Genomic DNA, 19,931 nt, shown 5'->3' on the forward strand with positions numbered 1-19,931 from the left:
CTTTTATCATATCAATTTAATTACTGCATGTCTCAATTTTGGTATTTTAAATTGTACCATTTGGATGTATGTTAAAAATTAATGTTGCAGTTTGATTTGTAAGTTCAAGGTGCGTCAGCTTATAGCTGTGGCTTTGAATTGTTATCAATTCGATTCAATTCAATTTAAAGCTTGCTATACGGATTTAGCTTACTGAGTATTTTGTGCTGTAGAAATGGGTCTATCCTGTACATGTAAAGAACACTTGACAACACTGTTCATCCCCACTACGTTCAATTATAATACAGTAGCTAAATAAATTGTAGATTGAAAGTACTTTGATTATTTTTAAATTGTTGGAATTATCCTTTTGAATTTCATACAATTCATTTTGCATTATCGCTTGGTCGAATCCTGATCCTAAAAATCTTGTGAAAGCCCAAAAGCTTGCCATAATGAAGCTCAATTTAAGTAATAGCTACCTCTCAAATTAATCTGGTTTAAATTCACTAAATAATGTTATTTACGACAAACTATATGTCTATAAGACTATAATAAATTAATAGGCTATATCTAACTGAAATTTCATTCTCTAAACTTCCAACAAGTTTTGAATAAATATATATATACTATGTATCGCCAGTCGCATTATTTTTCTGTTAAATGTGTATTTTCTTCGACTGTCAACTAGTTACAGATTGAATTCAACCCATGAATTGAATACACCTTTCGCGAAGTACTGGTCCCGCCCCGTCCCCCCCCCCCCCCTCCCCCCATCCACTCCGGGAACGGAGGGACCGCATTCATGTTCCCAAAATGTCAGGTAAAGGGGTACTTTTCACCCAGCAAAGTCCGGCTCGTAACACACACAAAATCGGCCCGTATTGACTTAACACACCAGACTTAGGGGGTGTTTTCAAAAGGATGGAACATGCGTACTCGTACCCTAAATAACACTGAGTGGGGGGGGGGGGGGGGACATGGCATATCAATTAAAAGTGGTGTCTAAATATGAATAAAATCTTCGATTCACATGGGGCAAATGGTGAACGGGCTTATCTACTTTTTTCTGGACCTTCATAAGCCGGCCCCTTCTTATGCTGGATACGCCACTGCAGATTGTGAATAAAACTAACAAGTGGGGCTCTGAAAAGATTATCTGCCCTTATCCGGGCCCTTACCCTCTTGCTCTTGGAGAACATTTTTCTGATTCTTGCACAACAGCAGGTCTCAATGGTCTCAGAATGATCTTCAACTTCCTCCTCGAAAGACAAAGATCGGGGTCTGGATTTAGCAGAGCCCATTTTGAAAATTGCCAATAGGTTACGAAAAAATTTGCGAAAATCGCTCAATAACTCTCCGAAAGCTATGTGCGCAAGAGATATGAAATTAGATTGTCATAAATGTATGGGCAGTGCTAGTGGTTACCAGATATACGCGCATGCGCATTGTTAATCACGATGCGCTCTTGCCTCTACGTCAACAATGGTAAGGATGCGCGCGCAGCAAAAGTTTAATAAGTCAGGTGCAGCACAATGCATGAATTTTTTTTTAAACGCATGCAGGTCAAACATTTAAATGTAATTTCTACAACATGAGAAGTTAAATAACTCTAGATATCATAAAATATTTTCAAACTGATTATTTTGCATGATATCCTTTAATCTATTTAGGCACGAAATCAAATCACTTTGATAAATACAGGTCTGTAAGTCAGCAATGCACCTGAAATATGCGGGCAATATTGGGAGGACTGGTTACTCTACTTCACTTTAACCGGATACTTTGTAACTTGTAAGAGAAGGAATTTGAAAAACATCACTAGGCCTTCATTTAAAGCACACTAGAATTTATTACACAATCATAATAACCATAATTTCGGCAACATAATTCCGGCAACATTTTTACCGGTTACTGTTTATACACCTTTCACCTGCACACCTACATTTTGTAGGCATCTCCGTGTCCGACATGCACACATGCACTTACACATCTGCAAGAATCTTCAGCAGTGAAGGAGGCAGATTATCCTGGAGAAGAAAAAGAAGAAGAAGAAGAAGAAGAAGAAGAAGAAGAAACACGTTTTTACTAGGACTGAAATTCAAAAATTGACAATTTTTATATATTTACTCCTTTGTTGATTTCTTTCTTTCTTTTCTCTCTCTCTCTCTATCCCCTCTTCTTGCCATTCATTAATCAACACTCTTTCTGTTCATATCTAACATAACCAGTGTAATTGACCTTAAAAATATCTAAATGTTCCAGAATTTTCTTGAATGTTTAACAGGAAAATGGTTAAATAAATATTTTTAAACGTGTCAACAATACAAAACAAGATCACATGGCTAAACACAAGCAAACACAAAATAGGCACAAGGTTTTTATCTAGACTTTTATTTCATTTATCCAAGAATGTACAAATAAATATACCCTAATTCATCAATATGATTATTTTTCAGCTCTAAAGTCTGTTATAAACTTTGTACTGGACAGGTCTACTATTTGAGGGCCACTAATGCCTCTACTAAATGAACCTCCTGGAATACTGCCTGTGTAATATCCAAACGTGCAAAATTTAATCGTATATCTCCAACAATATACACATTCTTATGGCGGCATGCACCATTTGCTGTGTACAATGGTAGTTACACCAAATTGGTGTATTTTCGCTTCTTTGATGCTAAAGTGCACATCCTTCCTTCAAATCCCAAAATGGCACAGAAGTTTACCCTTCCGACTCCAGACAGACAAAAGCACCAACAAACCGTAATAACACGCCCCATGCTCGTTAATGATTTTTTTTTTTAATTTCACTTGGGGGGGGGGGGGGCTTGTCGGACCTGTTTTATGAGTGGAAAATCTCTATCAAGAAACGTACCTTTTTTTCTACATTGAGCTCCACCCCAACCCTAACATAATCCTAACTCTGCCCATTTGTGCAGCATAATTGGTACATAAAACTAATTGTAGTTCAAACCAATAGTTTACATAGTCCAATTTTGATATGACTCTTTCAACGTTATCAATCAGAGCAGCATTCCATGCACTTACACTACAATGGCATCTATGTTAGTAATCTTCCTCCTACCGTACGATAATAGTTACTACATTTAAATATGTTACAAAATAAAACTTGTTCAAATTTGGCAAATGGTATTTTGGCAATGTCTCGAGTGCAAATTATGTATATAAACATACAATATAATGAATCGTACAAAAGAAATATCTTAAAACTGAGATCTATTTATACAGAATGAGATTTTGTATATATTTACATATCAAATATTCAAGTTTCTAAATAGGTTTTAAGTGATGAATATTAATGTTAAATGCTCATCTATAAAAAAAAAAATATAGTAAAGGGATAAACAAGGACAAAAATCGTGTTATCTGCTACTGCTAACAATGCCCTAATGTTGTACGACACTGAAGCGTCCTATCTAGGCCGTGGTAGAGCAGATTACGCTCACCCTGGCTTAATCAAGTAAAAGAAAAACATATATCAAATTTAAATTTCCTGAGCTCAAGTAGGAGCTATACCTCAACAATTCATAAGTAGAGTTCCTTCAGATGAGTATGAAATATACTCATAATGACTGAAAAACATAAATCAAATGGTGTTTGTCGTACCTGCCCCCCCCCCACTCAGTGTTAATTAGGGTACGCATATGCTTGTTCCCTCTTTTTGAAAGCACCCCCTATCTGAGGACTGCCAACATTTCCGAACCCCCCTTTCGTGGGCTTTTCCTTCATTCGAGACCCCCCTAAATCTTGAAAAATGCTCAATGTATACCCCCCTAAATTCGGAATAATTTGTCAGGAGTCCAAAGAGATGAGGAAAAAAAAGTTAATACACCCCTTTTTTTACAATTCTCGGGCCGGACTTTGTTGCACGAAAAGTACCCCTTTACCGGACATTTTAGTAACACGCATGGGGTCCGTCCGTTCTCGGAGTGGGGGGGGGGGGGGGGGCGGGATGTCGTATGAGATTTGTTACTGCGCTGCCGTTATCATGATAACTACAATATTTACGAAAACTTGCTCCACGTGTTAAGGATGCACAAGATTGTAAATTTTAACAAGTTATTTGAGCCTAATATGCCCCACAAAGTTAGACTCAAAAATATTTCTTAGCTATTTCACGTTAAGCTAGCTACATCAGCACACTAAATGATTGTCTGCAAAGTTATGATTTAATATTCCATTACGTTGTGTGGTCCTCAAGCCGATCATGGCAAATAAAGATAACATGGTTTAAATTGACTTCATTACAACTGCGGTAGAAACACGTTGATTTTACCCTTTTAAAATTTTTTATAGATGGGCCCCCTCCTCTGGCGCTCAAGGGGGGGGGGGGGGAGGGTGCGATTTTTCATATTTTCGAGGGCCAAAAAAAAAATGCTCACTAGGGTAGGGTAGGTAGGGTGAGATTTTACACAAGGAGATTTTTTTTTTTTTTTAATGATGAGATATATAATTTATCAGGAGCTCAGTTTACTTTACAAACCAGAGCGTTCAAATCCCAAATAAGTTTTTTATTTTATTTATATGTAAATCCCAAATAAGTTAATGGTACGCAAGGTGTTCCATACATTTCCAAGTTCTACGCCTGCTCTAGATCTACGGCCTAAATTCATCGGATGATTTGAGGTAAGTTAGCAATTTCCCCACTCCTGGTATGATCTTATAGTCTAATGTTCAATGTACCATAAATACCTTTGGAAACAGAAGAGAAATTATCACTTATCGTTATTCCAGGTAAGTATTGCGATCATTTAAGTGTGTAATTATTGGAAAACGATCGGACTGACGTGACTCGGAATCACGATACCGGTACGGTACCGGTACGGTATCGATCGGTGTGTTTTACTGCACTGTTGGTGAGAGCGTCTTACCCGTTGGACCCCGGGATGTGCATTTGCGGCATTTGGGTCTGACAAGTAGATCTAGACCTAGGCTAGCTAGCTCTAGAACCTAGCTCGTATATTCTTGATGTACTTTACAATAATAACCAGACTGCAGTGTGACCGTGACTGATTTGAGTTAGTGTGTTGTTATAGACCTAGACAGAAATAACCGTCTGGAAATAAAACTGAAATTTGTCAACTTTCCCCACCATACTGTCTAGGTTACTAGGTAGAGTGCCCAGTATTCGGTCACTTACGGGGAAATCACTAATATTTTGAATTCTTACCTCTTTTATTTGGCAATCTACCCATCAAAAGAAAATAAATTTATTCCTCTAACAGGATTTTATAGTCACTTAAAATATAGAATACTGAATAGTGATAAGCAAAATACTTCAGAAAGAAGACGGAGTATTTTTCTGCCCAGAATTCGGTCACACGATTTGTGCGTGGTATCTCCGTTGCCAAGGAGCGTAGCGTATTTGCGCACTATTTTCACACAATTGCACGATGAAGCACTGAATGTCAATGCGTTGACCGAATACTGGACGAGCGATACCGCATGGCAAGGATATCGTATAAATACCTCTTGCACATCGGCAAGTGCGTCATTTGCAAATTCGCTGCGATGGAGTGAACACGGAAGTGATTCTCTTCACACACATACTAAATTCATTGCGACAGCACACCTAGTTGTTTCACAATAGACTTCTACATATGGCTATGCATGTTAGCGCATGTGCTAACAGAACGCGGAAGTGCAGAAAGTTGTGTGACACTGACCAATTTCAAGCTAAGTTGGAGATCTTTCCGGGGCCCTAAATTTGATTAAATTTTGAGAGTTCAGAAAAGTTGTTCAGCTGCCTGATTTGTGCAAGTTTCATGGCTCATAAATTATTGTTTAAATTGTTACAGCAGTTGAAACGGCTGTCTGACCGAATACTGGGAATGGACCGAATACTGGGCGCGCTACCCTAGTCTAGACTAGTCTAGATCTAGACAAATAATAATGTAGATCTAGGTCTAGATCTAGACCTTGGTTCTAGACTTCTAGGCCTAGATCTGTCATCTACCTAGGTCTACATGATGTAGTCTAGTGACTAGTCTAGTCCAAATAATTTGTAGAGGCGGCCATTGCGGTGGTGCCAGATGTAATCTCACTTCTCAGCGGAACAATTAAACAGTTGATATCAGACTGAATCTTTTGGTCTAGATCTAGTGACGTGTGTGCTGTGCTGTCTACTTTATTTCTCCATATTTTATGTGTGGTTTAAATAAAAAGAAGGAACCTAAAAGTAAAAACATTTCATGTGCACACTCAGTCCAACTCGTTTCACTCAACCAGGAGTGTTGAGCCATATTATTTTCAGATTCAATGAAGTGAATGCAGATGAAGCTAAGCTAGGGTGATGACTGAGATCATCCAAATCTATCTCTAGACTTAGACTAGACCTAAAGGTCTATACATTTTTCTTGGTCAATAAAAAATGGTCAAAAAAAAAATAACAGTAATTAAAACTTTGTATTCTTTTGCTCCTCAAGCCAAACCAGGGACTGCCAACATGTTGAAGCCAGTTCTGCTGTTGTCGCCTCACTGTAAACGTGCTGTGACCAAGATGTTATGCAGAGGATGTCTTCAACAGCTACAGAAAACCCAGACCAGAACAGCTTTCAATATCTTCCAGAAATGGGGCAAAAAAGCAGAGCCAACGACACCCAGTAACTTCTCAATTGTTCAGGCAGGAAAGGTAAGGATGGAGATTCTCTTTGCCTTTGGATTGTGGTTCAAATGTTTGCATTGAAAGTAATTTAATCAACGTCATGATACGGTTTTAAAAAATTACTAGGTCTGTTAGCTACGTTCCCTTTTAATATTTGATAGGAATACAATACATGATAATTGGTTAATCGAACATAAAGTGACCCCAACTTGGAGTGCTTTCTCATTTTGGTAGAGGGAAACAAATTAAATAGTCTGACTAGTAGAGGTAAACTTACATACAAACTCATGAGGGTATTACGTAGCTTTACAGCAAAATAAAATGTCATGTCAAGAATAACAATACACCGGGCCAGTCAATAGTCATTTTCCCCCATTCTATCATCTCGTTAACTGTGGCAGGCATGCCTTGAACTCAATATTAAGAAATAAATCATGCTGACCCTGCCGAGCTAGACCCCAGATACATTGAGGTGAAAGGTGAATTTTAATTGACCAGATGCGGTCCTTTGTTATGCCATAGTATTGTAAGCTATGATACTCTCCTAAACTTGCCTAATCACAGTTAGCATAGTAGTATCCACTTAAGTTAACCCTAAGACCACTACCAACCTTTGGCTGTGCCTCTGATCCCAAACTTAACCTTAACACTAAGAATTGGTAGAGACTGTGTCTTGTTTATAAATGTTTTAAAAAGGCAGCATGAATCTCATTCAAGCCAAAACACATACCTTAAATTATAGATAAACTCTTTATGCTATACAGTTTGCAGTTGATAATGGATAACTCATAACAAAATTAATCAGCAGTTATATCTGCATGAGTTGAATCTGTTGGGACTACAAAACACATTTCGACTTCTGTAAAATTTGACTTAGAAAAGTGTGAATCACACACAATTTGCATAATTTGGTCAAAAAAATTGATTCAGCTTGAGGGAAATCAGACTTGTTCAATTTCGAAGTATGCAGAGTTTATTGTATCTTCTTTTCTTATTGACTGTCTGTGTTCCTCTGATGTTGTAGGTGAGCCCAATGAGGACTGTACCAGAAGGGATAGAGATGCCAGATTATGCACATGCAGGCAAACCGGTGATTGCTCCACAGAGAAAGGTTTTCATCTTGGATCATGAATCTATCCAATGTATGAGAGAGGCTGGTAAACTCGGCAGGAAGCTCCTAGATCTTACAGCATCATATATTCAGGTACTTACTAAAAGGCCATATTTATTCATTACCATCTGTGGTGAAATTCATTACCCCATGGCTGGCAACATGTTGTGTCAACTTGTTGACCATCATCAAAATGACAACAAAGTAAAGTTTATTTTTAGTTGAAGGACTTATAGCACATATATATATATATATATATGTTCATATGAGGCGATATGAAATTACTTTATGAAAGATTTGTTTACATTATTTTAAAAATGGCCAAGGGGCTGAAGCAGTGTCTTGTATGTTTAACTTCTGACCTCTTTGATGCTGAGTTTTTCTTTCTCATAGGTATGACACAGGAATCACCTTGTTCCTGTAGTCAATGGGTTCATTGTTGAAGCAATAAATAATGAATGAAGAAAGAAAATAATATGGCACAAAAACATGGTCAGTGATAAACCATTAGCACAATTCAGGATGTAAATTATGCCAGCTGCTGACTGATATTAATCCTTGTAAATCTTTCATTACGGAAACCCACTTTGAAATCATCGTCAGATTATTGCTCTAGATCCCCCATTAAATGGAAAAACCTAGTGTGTAAATTTCGTTTTCAATCTATTTCCATGTCCCTTTTTTCCCATTCATTAGGTTGGGGTCACAACAGATCGTTTGGATGAAGTACTTCACCAAGCCTGCATAGATAACAATGCCTACCCATCCACTCTCAACTACAACTGCTTCCCCAAGTCCTTGTGTACATCAGTCAATAATGTGATGGTCCATGGTATTCCTGATGATAGACCACTAGAAGATGGTGATATCATCACTGCAGATATCACGGTAATTAAATGTAATGTAATCAAATTTCATGCATAAATATTTTGTTAAGTGTCATGGTTACAAATTATTTGATTCACCTGTTATGATAATATTTGGATATTTATATAGCGCACATATCCACCGTGCATGGTGCTCAAGGTGCTCCAACTATTACCCCTGTTCTGCTAGGCAGCCGATTTCGCCGCTCACAGCATTCAAGGAATTCTGTCCTACCAGTACCCATTGAACACCTGGGTGAAGAGTGGCAAATGTAGATTAATATCTTGCCAAAGGACATTAGTGCTGTGGCGGGACTTGCACCGCAGACCCTGTGATCTACTGTCCGACGAATTATCCACTAGACCACAACACCTCTACATGAATAATTGAATAATGAATAATTGTATTTCAGTAGTCAAAATAAGGAATTGCATACATTAATTGTTGCAAGGTAGGACAAACATTATGGCTTGTCCTACCTAACAATACCTAATGTATGCAATCGCTTTAGCCAGGGTATGGGTGATTGTTTTGCGTTGACAGGAACTCTAGTAATGTTTGTTTAGTGAATATCTCATGCCAGTTTCTCTACTCCTGTACAATGAAACATTTAAAGAAGTTACAGCATAAAGTCAGCTATTGAGTTTGATTATCCTTCCCGTCATGTTCAATTTTCCTGTGTAAGCATCTTACAGTTGGTTATAAATGGATTTTAAAATCAAAGTAGAAACTTTGAAATATATATAGTTTAACACCCTTGTCACACCAACAGCACTGATTCCAGACGGACAAGAGATCGAACAAAGATAATTTAATGACCAAGAATCGGTCGTTTTAAATCGGTTTGGAATTGGTGTGGCGGTGTGACAAGTAAAAATGATGGTTATATTTATTTTTTTGTATATTCCATTTAGAAATTACAAGGTTGTGCTTAATTTTCAGATATTATAACATTCATGCTGTTTAGCTTTTTATGACGACTCATTGTTTCCATCCCCTTTTCCCTCTCATTTCAACATTTGACTTCATATAGGTGTACTTGAATGGTTTCCATGCTGATCTATCAGAAACCTATCTAGTAGGGAATGTGGATGATGCTGGTAAACGTCTGGTAGAGTATGCTAAGAAATGCAGAGATGAAGCAATCAAAGTATGTGGACCAGATGTTCCCATCAGTGCCATTGGAAACACCATATCGTAAGTGACTTTATATACCTCTCTTTAGTATTTGAATAATCTAGTCATCTGATTGGTCGAATTTGGAGTCATGATTTTAGCCATGCCCGCAAGAAACGAACTATGCCCATTGCCCCGGGTAACGGGCCGCATAAATAGTTAAATTTTTCTGAGTTCCCCATTTGTTAACGTGTGAAAAGTTTCTCTGTGCGATACCATACAGTGTGTGTGCGATTCCCAAATGATTGTTACATTCAGGCAATTTTCCAGCGAAGATTAACAGACAGTGTCTCAGATTTTCTGTGATATTTTACCCAATCTTGACTCAAGAATTCTTTGTACATTTGTTTGTGAATTCGGTATATAAAAGATGTTTGGACTGCTTTAATAATAAGAGGCATAGCTGTTTCTATACTGGCTCTCGGGGACGTTACATCCTGCTATGACCTACCGGCCGGCGCACCTCGGGTCATAGCAGGATGTAATGTCCCCTTGAGCCTATAGAAACAGCTATGCCTCTCATAGCAGTCAACATATCTATACCATTAGCATGCATTAAGCACTATGAATGAACTAAGAAATATGTGTCAAAGAGATAATATGAATCCATATGATAATATAGAAATATAGTGCATCATATTTAATGCATTCTCATTCATTGATAGGTCTATGTCTTAAGACATTGTCATTTGACATCTACTGAAAAAATTTCCTATTGTGTCAATAAATATAACTGAAAGTGCTGTAAGAAATATCTGTTGTCAGGAGTCCCTAAGCACAATGCCCACTGCTTGCAGTGCCTTCATCTGTCTTGTTCATGTAAGGCTGTAAAATTAAAGACTTTCCAGTGCATGAAATATGTGTGAGTATTGTAATTAGCTCAGATTCGGGATAGATTCATGCCGCAATTTAATGTCATAAATACTGATTAGACCCTGAATTTTTGGGAATTGCTGCCGTTTCAGTTTTCAAAAGTTTCAAGTTCCAAAGTTTTGGGTTTTACTTAAGTTAAATTTATTTATGGAGGCATGCAAGTTTAGGCCTATATTTAAAAAAAAAAAAAATTGCATCGTTTGAAAATAACTTGAAGAGAGAGTGCTGCAAAGATGACATGGATGTGTTTATCATATGAAAAATATAAGCCAGTATATATAAAAAACATATGTGTTGAAGTATTCTCCATTATACTGGCATTCACTCATCGTTCATATGTACACAGGGCGATAGCAGCAGAAGGGAATTACTATGTATCACCATCTTTCATAGGACATGGAATCAACACATATTTTCACTGCAAACCTGATATTTGGCACTATGGTAAGTATTTCTTACTCAGAAAAGGAATTCCCAGTACATATAATGCTAGGAAAGATGGCATAGCTCACAAAGATCTCACAAAAGTATATTTATTTGATTATCTTTTACATGCTGTTATGGCATTATCTAGCATTTCCTGATTTGTTGTTTTGCAGGAACATGTAGAAGTTATCCAGATATTCAATGTAAAGAATATTGGTGTGTTGAAATGAAACAAATATCAGTTATCTATGAAGCATACTTGATGAGAATGTAAATTTAATTCAAAATTATGATATTTATATGGCTGTCACCCTTTGACCATAATGTTAATCCATTCATTAAGGGATCACTTGCTGTCATGGAGAGGGGGGGGGGGGGGGGATAAACTTTAATACTAGGTGTATGAATTGCAAAAGCGCAAATTAACAAATTACAGAGGTTGTATCATCTTTTTCTACTCCGTTTCTTTCTTTCTCTTTCTTGTCTCTTCTGCTTGCATGCCTATTAGCTGTCATAATGCTATCTCTCCAATTCAGCCTCTGTCTCTGGTGTTTTAATTTTGTTTTTGCATTCTTTATAAAGATGTTTGTCAAAGGTTGGTATGTCACTGGTGTAATTAACCAATGATTTGTACTAGTTTAGATTTTTGAATGAAAATTACCCCCACTTTCACCACAATAGAATACAACAGAGTATTCTAGATAAGATCCTGAATTTTAAGGTCAAAGGTCAATATAATGGTATCCATGCTTTTCAATTTGTCAAATTTTCAATGTTGTTTGTCCTTCAGCAAACTTTTATCCAGAGAGCATGATGGCTGGTTTGACATTCACAATAGAACCTGTGATCTTAGAGAGTGTGGACAGGATGGTAACAGGAGATGATGATTGGACTGTGTATGCTCAAAATCATACAAGGTATTTAAACCATTATCACAATGTCTTTCAACGAACAGATGTGCTAGAACGTCTTTACTTATGCGTGGTTGTATTTAACATTGAAAAGCTACATATTTGAAGTGAAATAAGCTTTACAAATGAATAAAAAGACTCATGATATCATATACTGGTATTTGCCTTCTTTTTGTAAGGTTTCATCATGAATAGACCTACTTAAATAAGATAGACAAAGTAATTTTATATGAACCTATTAGAAAACATATATGCAGTAGTCTATGACAAATATTATTTTTGGTCAGCAATTTTAGAGTAGTGCATCATCTGCCATTTTAAACCCAACCCCCCCCCCCCCAAAAAAAAAAAAAAAAAAAAAAATTGATATCAGGTAAATGCTACTGCCTTTTGGGGAATTGATATATTTAGAACTTGTCTCAGTAGCCTAGGTGTTATTGAGATTTTTTTTGTTTCATTCATCCTAATGTCTTACAGGGACTTGGTAACATTGTTCAGAAAATGGTGCTAAGGTTGTGACTTTGATGCTAGATGTACATTTAAAGATAATCTGACAGTTTGAGTGAAAACAGACCATTATTAATGTTAACATTTGGGATAAACTTATCTGATCGAATCCTTAATTCTCCCAACTATATCATTACAATTTGATTACATTTTAGGTGAATGTAAATCATCACAAAGCAATGAATTGGCTCTATATACCATTCCAGACATTTAAGTGTTGACAAATTTTTAAATGCCCGTCTTATGTCTTATTTTCATGGAAAAACAGTTGGGAAAGTTCAAAAATGGTTGGGAGAATTTACTGTTAGAGGGTGTCACACAGTGACGCCTTCAAAGAAAACCATAAATATCTTTGTGGTTTGAGAATTTTTTCAGGATTTTTTGCATGTCAGAGGGTTAGTACAGTAGAAGGAATATAATAAGTAACATTCCATAGAAAAATTACACAGTTTTTTCATCAACCTTCAACCGAGTCACTTCAATACTTTATCCTCTTTGTCATTGTCAATTCTAGATCAGCCCAGTTTGAGCACACAATCCTGATAACGAAGTCAGGTTTTGAGGTCCTGACAGCTGGCGAAAATGAAGACTTCACCGTGAAACCCATAGAAACCACATCAGAGGTTGACGATCAAGCAAAAGCACTACATAAAGAGGATTGGACTTTCGATCAGAAGACGTGATATCAACAGAATATTGGTTATTCTCTTCTTGTTTAACTATTGCTGGGTATACATCAATATCAAAGTGACCTTTGCATGCATCAGAAGCTGAATGTATGTAGTTAAATGGAGTTCCTTTTGTTAAAGAGGAATACCGTTGATGCCATCTCGCATCCCAAGACCTGATTATGTCTTGATTTTAAAAGAAATGTTAGAAGAATATGGTTTTTTTTCTCTCAAAAATCCCATGTAAATTGTAAAGGATTGAGGTCCTGAATAATCATATGAATATAAATGATATTCATATGTCTATTCAATTGAAATGGCATTGCATTATAAGCTTTGCAGTCCGGGAAAAGCCAAATCACCTTCTACAAGTCAATGGTCAGTTCTTGTGAATCGTGGTGTGATATCAAAATTATTGTAACAGGTCTTGTCTTTTATCTGAAATAGACACCTCAATCAGGAGAAAAAGTGCAAGAGGAGTCATATAACTGATCCAATTTTAATTTCTAGCAAAATCCAATCATGGTCAAATGGTAAGATGTGTGGTTGCCTTAGGCTATTCAGAAGCAAAAACAGGGGTAATCAACTAAAATTTTAGGCAAACTCAGAATTGAGCACTCTTCCGATTGAGGGATTCTTCTCTCCTTTTTAGCGAGATACATGTATGCTAACAATTGCCACCACAGTTTTCATGTTTTCCTTTGAAATTCTTGTCACTCCCTGGTAACAACTAAAGGTCTGTTCACATCTGCCGAAGTCAACTGCACCATTTTTTTTAAAAACGTGTTAACGAATGGTAAATATGTGCATACATCAAAGGTCCTACACGTTTTCACTTGCCGTTTGTGTTATAAGATAAAAAAAGTGAAGCATATTAGACATAAAGCCCGGCATCCCATTGCACTTTGATCAAACGAACAAGGTACCAATATCTGAGTATTGGAACATCCGGGGAGGAACCTAGTATTTCCAAAAGTGGACATCTGCTAGGGCCTCTCTACTTCATGTCTATGTTAACATTTTTAATCTACACAGTCTAAAGGGTATCAAATTTGAGATTTCACTTCCTAGGTTTTTTTTTCTTCATGTGATGCAGGAAAATATTGCTCAACACGGATTGTTGCATGTAGTTCACTTTTTATTCCAACACCAAAAGGTAAAAACAAAAACTATTACTGCACAGATTACTTTCCTTCTTTATTTCTCTAGATGTTTCACAGCCTCTCTCTCCCATGTCTGTTGCAAACGATGGCTCGGTATCCACTAAAGGTCTTCAATACAAAGTCTCTAATCACATGAATTTTTCTTGAGGAAGAGCTGGTTGTGTTGCCTCCTCCTTTCTTCATAACTCTTCTTTGGTGAATGCTGCATCAAGCAATGAATTAACAAGAAGAGATAATATGGAGAATAACCTGTTGACGAATGTGGTGTACAGTTGTAGGCGTATAGCCGTATACCAACTCAGGGAAATATTCAGGCCATCTTCTCTTCTTCTCCGGCGGAAGAGTACGCAGTCGGTCATGCATCGTATGATTGAACCGTTCACACTGTGCATTGCCCTCCGGATGGTAGGGAGTTGTCCTCGTCTTCTGTACTCCATACACTCGGCAAAGCTCTTTTACCAGACTGCTCTTAAAGTTCAAACCTGTGCAGCCACTTAGGCATGCCAAATGTTACAAACCAGTTTTTGACGAGTACCTTTGCGACCGTAGTTGCCCGCTGGTCTCTGGTAGGTATAGCTTGAGTGTATTTCGTGAAGACCTCTGTCAGTACGAGGACATTCTCCACCCTGTTAGAGCTGGGCTCTAACACTGTAAAGTCTATCGCAAGTACCTCCAGGGGCTCTCTTGCAATCGGTGAACCCATTTTCAGATGCAATTTCCTCCCTGCTTTGGAAAGTATGCATCGCTGGCAGCTTTTGCAGTGGGTGCGGATCTCTGCTTCCAATCCTGGTCAGTAGAAGCGTTGGACTGTTTATCTAGTAGTCTTTTCTGAAGCTTGGTGGCCAACCTCGTCATGGAGTGCACTTAAGAGCCTGTTCTTCAAGGCTCCTGGTACCAGAAGTTGCTTGCTTGGTTGCCCCTTCAGCGTAACTCTGCGGAGTAGAATACCATCTACGAGAAGGAGACGTTCCCACTGTCGCAACAGTTTCCGAACTGGCTTGTCTTCATTAGCCATCTGCCTCGGAGTCGGGGCACTTTCCTTCTCCTTGTAGAGTAGCAGTTTTCCAATGACTGGGTCATTCATTTGCAGAGCTGCCAGTTCTCTCTGGGCAGGGTCGGAAGGGTAGACAAAGCTGTTCCTTCCTTGCTGGCATGTCTGTATCTGTTATCTCCATGACTTCTTCTACTCTCACTGCAAGTGCTAATGGCACTGGTGTAGACAAAGACGAAGGATGGCTTTGAAGACTAACTCTTTGAGTCTCTGAGTCTAACTTCTTTGAGTCTCTGTTGTTCAATCCCATGGTCTATTTTTCTGCTCAAGGCGTCTGCGTTCACATTCAGCCTACCAGATCTGAGCTTAATCTCGAAATTGAATTGAGCAAGGTCCGCCTGCCACCTCATCTCTGTTGCTCCCAGCTTAGCCGTCGTCTGTAAGTAGCTCAGATGATTGTTGTCTGTAAATACAACAAACTCTGCCCCAAGTAGTTTGCCCGGAATTTCTCGGTAATTGCCCAATAGAGCGCAAGGCGTTCCAACTTCATACTACTGTAGTTTTGGAGCAATGAATAACTTTGTAACTCCTCTTTAGTGAATGCTGCAGTTGGAAGAAGAGCAACTTCCGCTTTTTATAAAATTAAGATACCATCCCTTGTGTAAGCCTGGCTATGAAGCCTCACAGATGAAGCACGATAATATACATGAACCACAATCTGGGAAACACACTAGTAAAAACAAAAACTATTAGCACAGTTTACTTTTCTACTTTATTTCTCTGGATGTGTGACAGCCTCTCCCTCACATGTCTGTTGAAATCGATGGCTCTGTATCCACTAAAGGTCTTGCATACAAAGTCTCTAATTGCATGAGTTTTTTCTTGAGGAAGAGCTAGTTGTGTTGCCTCCTCCTTTCTCTCATTACATGACTTTCCGAGCAATGAATGACTTTGTAACTCTTCTTTAATGAATGCTGCATCGAGCAATGAATTAACCATCTTGCAGGTGTTTAGAGCAACTTCTGCTTTTGATAAAATTAGGATACCATCCCTTGTTGTAAGCCTGGCCATGCAGCCTCACTTTCTTTAGGAAGAGCTAGTAGGGTGCCTCCTCCTTTCTGACATTACATGACTTGGTGTCATCAGCATATGACTTAAGCTTAATTTCTGTACTGTTCACTCTGGTGCCTTTAACATCATTATTTCTCTTTATCCATATACTCATTATTTCTTTACAAATTGTATACAGAAGGGGGCTAAATGGGCAGCCTTGTCTAACACCACATATGATTGGAAAAAATAGAAGCATGCCCGTTGTTCAACACACATGAATAAATATTGTACCATCCTTCTTTCTAACGAGTACTATGTTAGAGGCCCAGGGACTATCTGTAGGTTCTATTAGTCCTTTGTCTAATAGTTCTGTTACTTGTTTTTTGATTTCCATTCTTTGGAACACTTAATCCATCACCCGATAGGAACGTCCTATCATCACCAACAACATCAATCAATCACCTTAACGCATATACATGTCTCCAAAAAAAATCTATTAATCGAATATTCATTTACTCAAATAACATCTCTTGTCCTGCCAAAATTTGACGTATATATTCTTCGGTTGAAATTTACCTCAAAAAGATTATCTTATTAACTGTGTAATTTGGCCTCCCCATGAAGTCTTTATCAAAGTAATGCTCAATTGACTTATATACACATAATAATCATATATATATATATATATATATATATACTTATCAGTGGCGTTACAAAGTTGTCATTTAGAAGAAATAGGGATAGAGATAGAAAAAGATTAGGAAGTTGATACTCGAATCTCGTATCAAACCCTCCTCCGGGAAGGTGAAGAGTCTCGAAGACCCGGGCAACACTTTCTCTACTTTTTAACGTGTGAAAATAGCTCTGAGTCTCGCTGCAGGCCTCGGTGCGTGTTGAGTCCGGGTTTTGTTTGATAGAAATATGGCATCTGTCCATTAATTTGGCGATGTGGTCCTCGGGGTCTGATGTTTGGGTTCCAGTGTCATTAGTATATTCATACCACGCGTCGACAGTTCGCATATACGCTTATTCCGTCGTCATCATGCTGATGGGGTGGGATTTCTGGGAGAGGGGAAAATGGTGGTGTTTGGGTGTCTTTAGCCGGGAACGGGGTTTCTTGGAGAGGGGAAGCTGGTGGTGGTTAGGTGTCATCAGCCGTGGATGGGGTTCCTGGGCGAGGGGAAGTTGGTGGTGTTTGGGTGTCATCGGCCAGGGACGGAGTTTCTGGGAGTGGGGAAGTTGGTGGTTTTTCCGGCAGAGAAATGATAACTCGATCAAGAAAGAAACGCAGCATTGACTTCCTTCAGCCATTTTTTCTTCTCTTCTCTATCTTTCTTGGTCGAATCGTATAGACGTATATTTTCTCCTTTTCTAGCTTTTTTCTCTGCTGGGAAACGACATATCTCTTGTCTTGAAAAGACAGCATTTTTGCCAAAAGATGACAATTCTGAAGTTGTTTCTCCGAGAAAAACATTCCAGTTTATTTTCAGCTAGCTCTGCCATCTGCAGACGGGATTCATGGGTCAAAATGCGGGCTTCTAAGTCATTCACCTTCTTCTCAAGTGGGGTAATCTTCTTCTCTAACTCTGTAGTACAAGCATCTTGGTAGGCTAGAGCTTCCTCAAAATTAGAAAGCATTGAACGAATGTCAGAAATTCTTTTCCGAACAAATACTTCAAAGGCTGAAGGGGCGGGGTTGGTTGGAGTATCGGAAGATGCGAGCTGACGGGGATGATAGTCCCAGTTGAGGTCCCGCTTCGAAGATTGAGCGGCATGATTTGCTTTCTGCCAAGTAGCTACGCGTGCGAAAAAGGGAGCTCCCGAAATCATGTCACTCTTCAGCGACCTTCATGTAAGTTATTATCGTGAAGTAAATATAAATCAGAATAATTACAAATTAATAATTAGAAGGATGACTAGATCCGTGTCTAAGGTCGTGAGTGATGCGATATCTGCTGTGTCACTGAGCTAAGCCTAGATGATTAGTATAATAACGTACAGTATGCATTCCACTATGCTTGAACATTTTGTATTTGAATCACCATTATCATGAAATACAATCACGACGATACAGATGTTGTTACGTGAGTCGGCCGGCTGTCAATACACTAGATGCAGTCATGTAAACATGGTAAATTCATACATTATTATATGCATGATGTACGTATCTGAAGTATGAGTTACATTCATCGTCATTTAAACAATTTAGATCTATTGGGTCGAATTCTTCATAACGAAAATCTATGTTGGTGGGTTTATTGATGTCGTATAGAAGACAAAATTCATATTCATCGATCAAATCAACCAACTGGTCTCTGACTCGGTGAAGATTACCAATCGCCATTTTGGTTATTATGAACAAATATTTAAATCACGTGATCAATCATATGATCCTACCCAGGTTCGTCGCAGAGTTTATCCTCTCAGAACTTATCAGTGCAATGTCAATCACATAATATTCCCCGCAATGCGGAGCAGATGCTGTCCAGCAACGCTTCCAATCTTGCAGGTGACAAATGGATCCTGTCCCTTCGGAATAATTCTGGTCTCACATGACGTATCAATGGGTGTAGGATTGCTTTGCCACTATGTTTGCACCAGCCCAACCTTGCATGCTTGTTCACGGCCCGTCTTGCCCTATTTATCTTTGGTTGCTCTTCCTCTGAGACACCTTGATAAGTTACGCGAGGTAGGATATCTGACCAAATAATGCAAACACCTGGAAATGTGGCACTGCGCATCTGGACCACTGCCTGCACTTCATATGCTGACTGGTCACATGGCGTGTTCATCCACGGTATGCTATGAGTATTGCAGTTCAAGATTCACCACCAGGTCCTCCACCCCCACTTTCCTGCACATAGTCATTCTCTGATGGGCCGTAGTGGTAAATTGTTCTCAAGTTCTTTCAATTGATGCCCATACCAAATGCAATCGTGCAAAACAGCACATGAATTGGACCATTTGGGTCTGAAAATGATTTCAAGACATATTCTTTCATATTGTCATCTGTTGTTACTTGTAGAGTGAAACATTGCAAAATACTGTTTGGATCCACTGCCAAATTCATCATGGAAATAACTGCGGGGAGAACGGCACTGCCTGTGGGTGCGACAAAAGATGATAGATCTTGGTGTTTGTTGCTTGTTTTGTTTCAGTTCCAAGACAAGGCGGTGGAAAATTTGTGGGTTCTCCTTCTGGGATGTTTGTATGAGGTTGTAAAAAATGTTTGGTCGGTCCGGTGAGTCTGTGAAGATTATTGCTGATGTTAGTGACAGGCTGGTGATATTGAAGCTCACCCCTCAAGGCCAGTGTAGAAGTCGCGATCAAACTCATAACTGGAACAGCACTAGGGAGGGGCGATCGCACCTCTGCTAACCTTCCATGGCTGCTCCAAAAGGCACCAAGCTTCTTAGAATTTTGATCCCTTTGAAAAGAAACATAAATTTAAAGTAAATAAATGGACAATGTTAATTTAATACTGATGGGTCGTAGTGGTAGATTGATATCAAGTTTATTTATTTATTTTATTTATTTATTAGTCTTTTTTTAGTAGGGTAGCTCCATCATTAGTTAAA

At 38.4% G+C, this 19,931-nt stretch overlaps 1 protein-coding gene across 1 annotated transcript; it reads left to right on the top strand.

Moving 5' to 3' along the window:
* Positions 1–4,575: 4,575 nt before the first annotated feature.
* On the top strand, positions 4,576–16,728 carry LOC582111 (methionine aminopeptidase 1D, mitochondrial-like). The gene is made up of 8 exons (XM_011680590.2): positions 4,576–4,629; positions 6,429–6,634; positions 7,632–7,811; positions 8,415–8,606; positions 9,619–9,782; positions 10,981–11,078; positions 11,851–11,977; positions 12,993–16,728. Exons 2-8 carry the CDS (start codon positions 6,449–6,451, stop codon positions 13,159–13,161), a joined length of 1,116 nt encoding a protein of 371 aa, XP_011678892.2. The 5' UTR covers positions 4,576–4,629; positions 6,429–6,448; the 3' UTR covers positions 13,162–16,728.
* Positions 16,729–19,931: the final 3,203 nt, after the last annotated feature.

This window comes from Strongylocentrotus purpuratus, unplaced genomic scaffold (genome assembly GCF_000002235.5).
Source record: "Strongylocentrotus purpuratus isolate Spur 01 unplaced genomic scaffold, Spur_5.0 spur5_scaffold_6, whole genome shotgun sequence".
Classification (NCBI taxonomy): Eukaryota; Metazoa; Echinodermata; class Echinoidea; order Camarodonta; family Strongylocentrotidae; genus Strongylocentrotus; species Strongylocentrotus purpuratus.

Bases quoted from the DNA above. Each gene is read 5' to 3' on its own strand.
- LOC582111 (XM_011680590.2), top strand. From the start codon at position 6,449: ATGTTGAAGCCAGTTCTGCTGTTGTCGCCTCACTGTAAACGTGCTGTG. The intron at 6,635-7,631 runs GTAAGGATGGAG...CTGATGTTGTAG, and splicing joins CAATTGTTCAGGCAGGAAAG to GTGAGCCCAATGAGGACTGT. The intron at 8,607-9,618 runs GTAATTAAATGT...GACTTCATATAG, and splicing joins TCATCACTGCAGATATCACG to GTGTACTTGAATGGTTTCCA.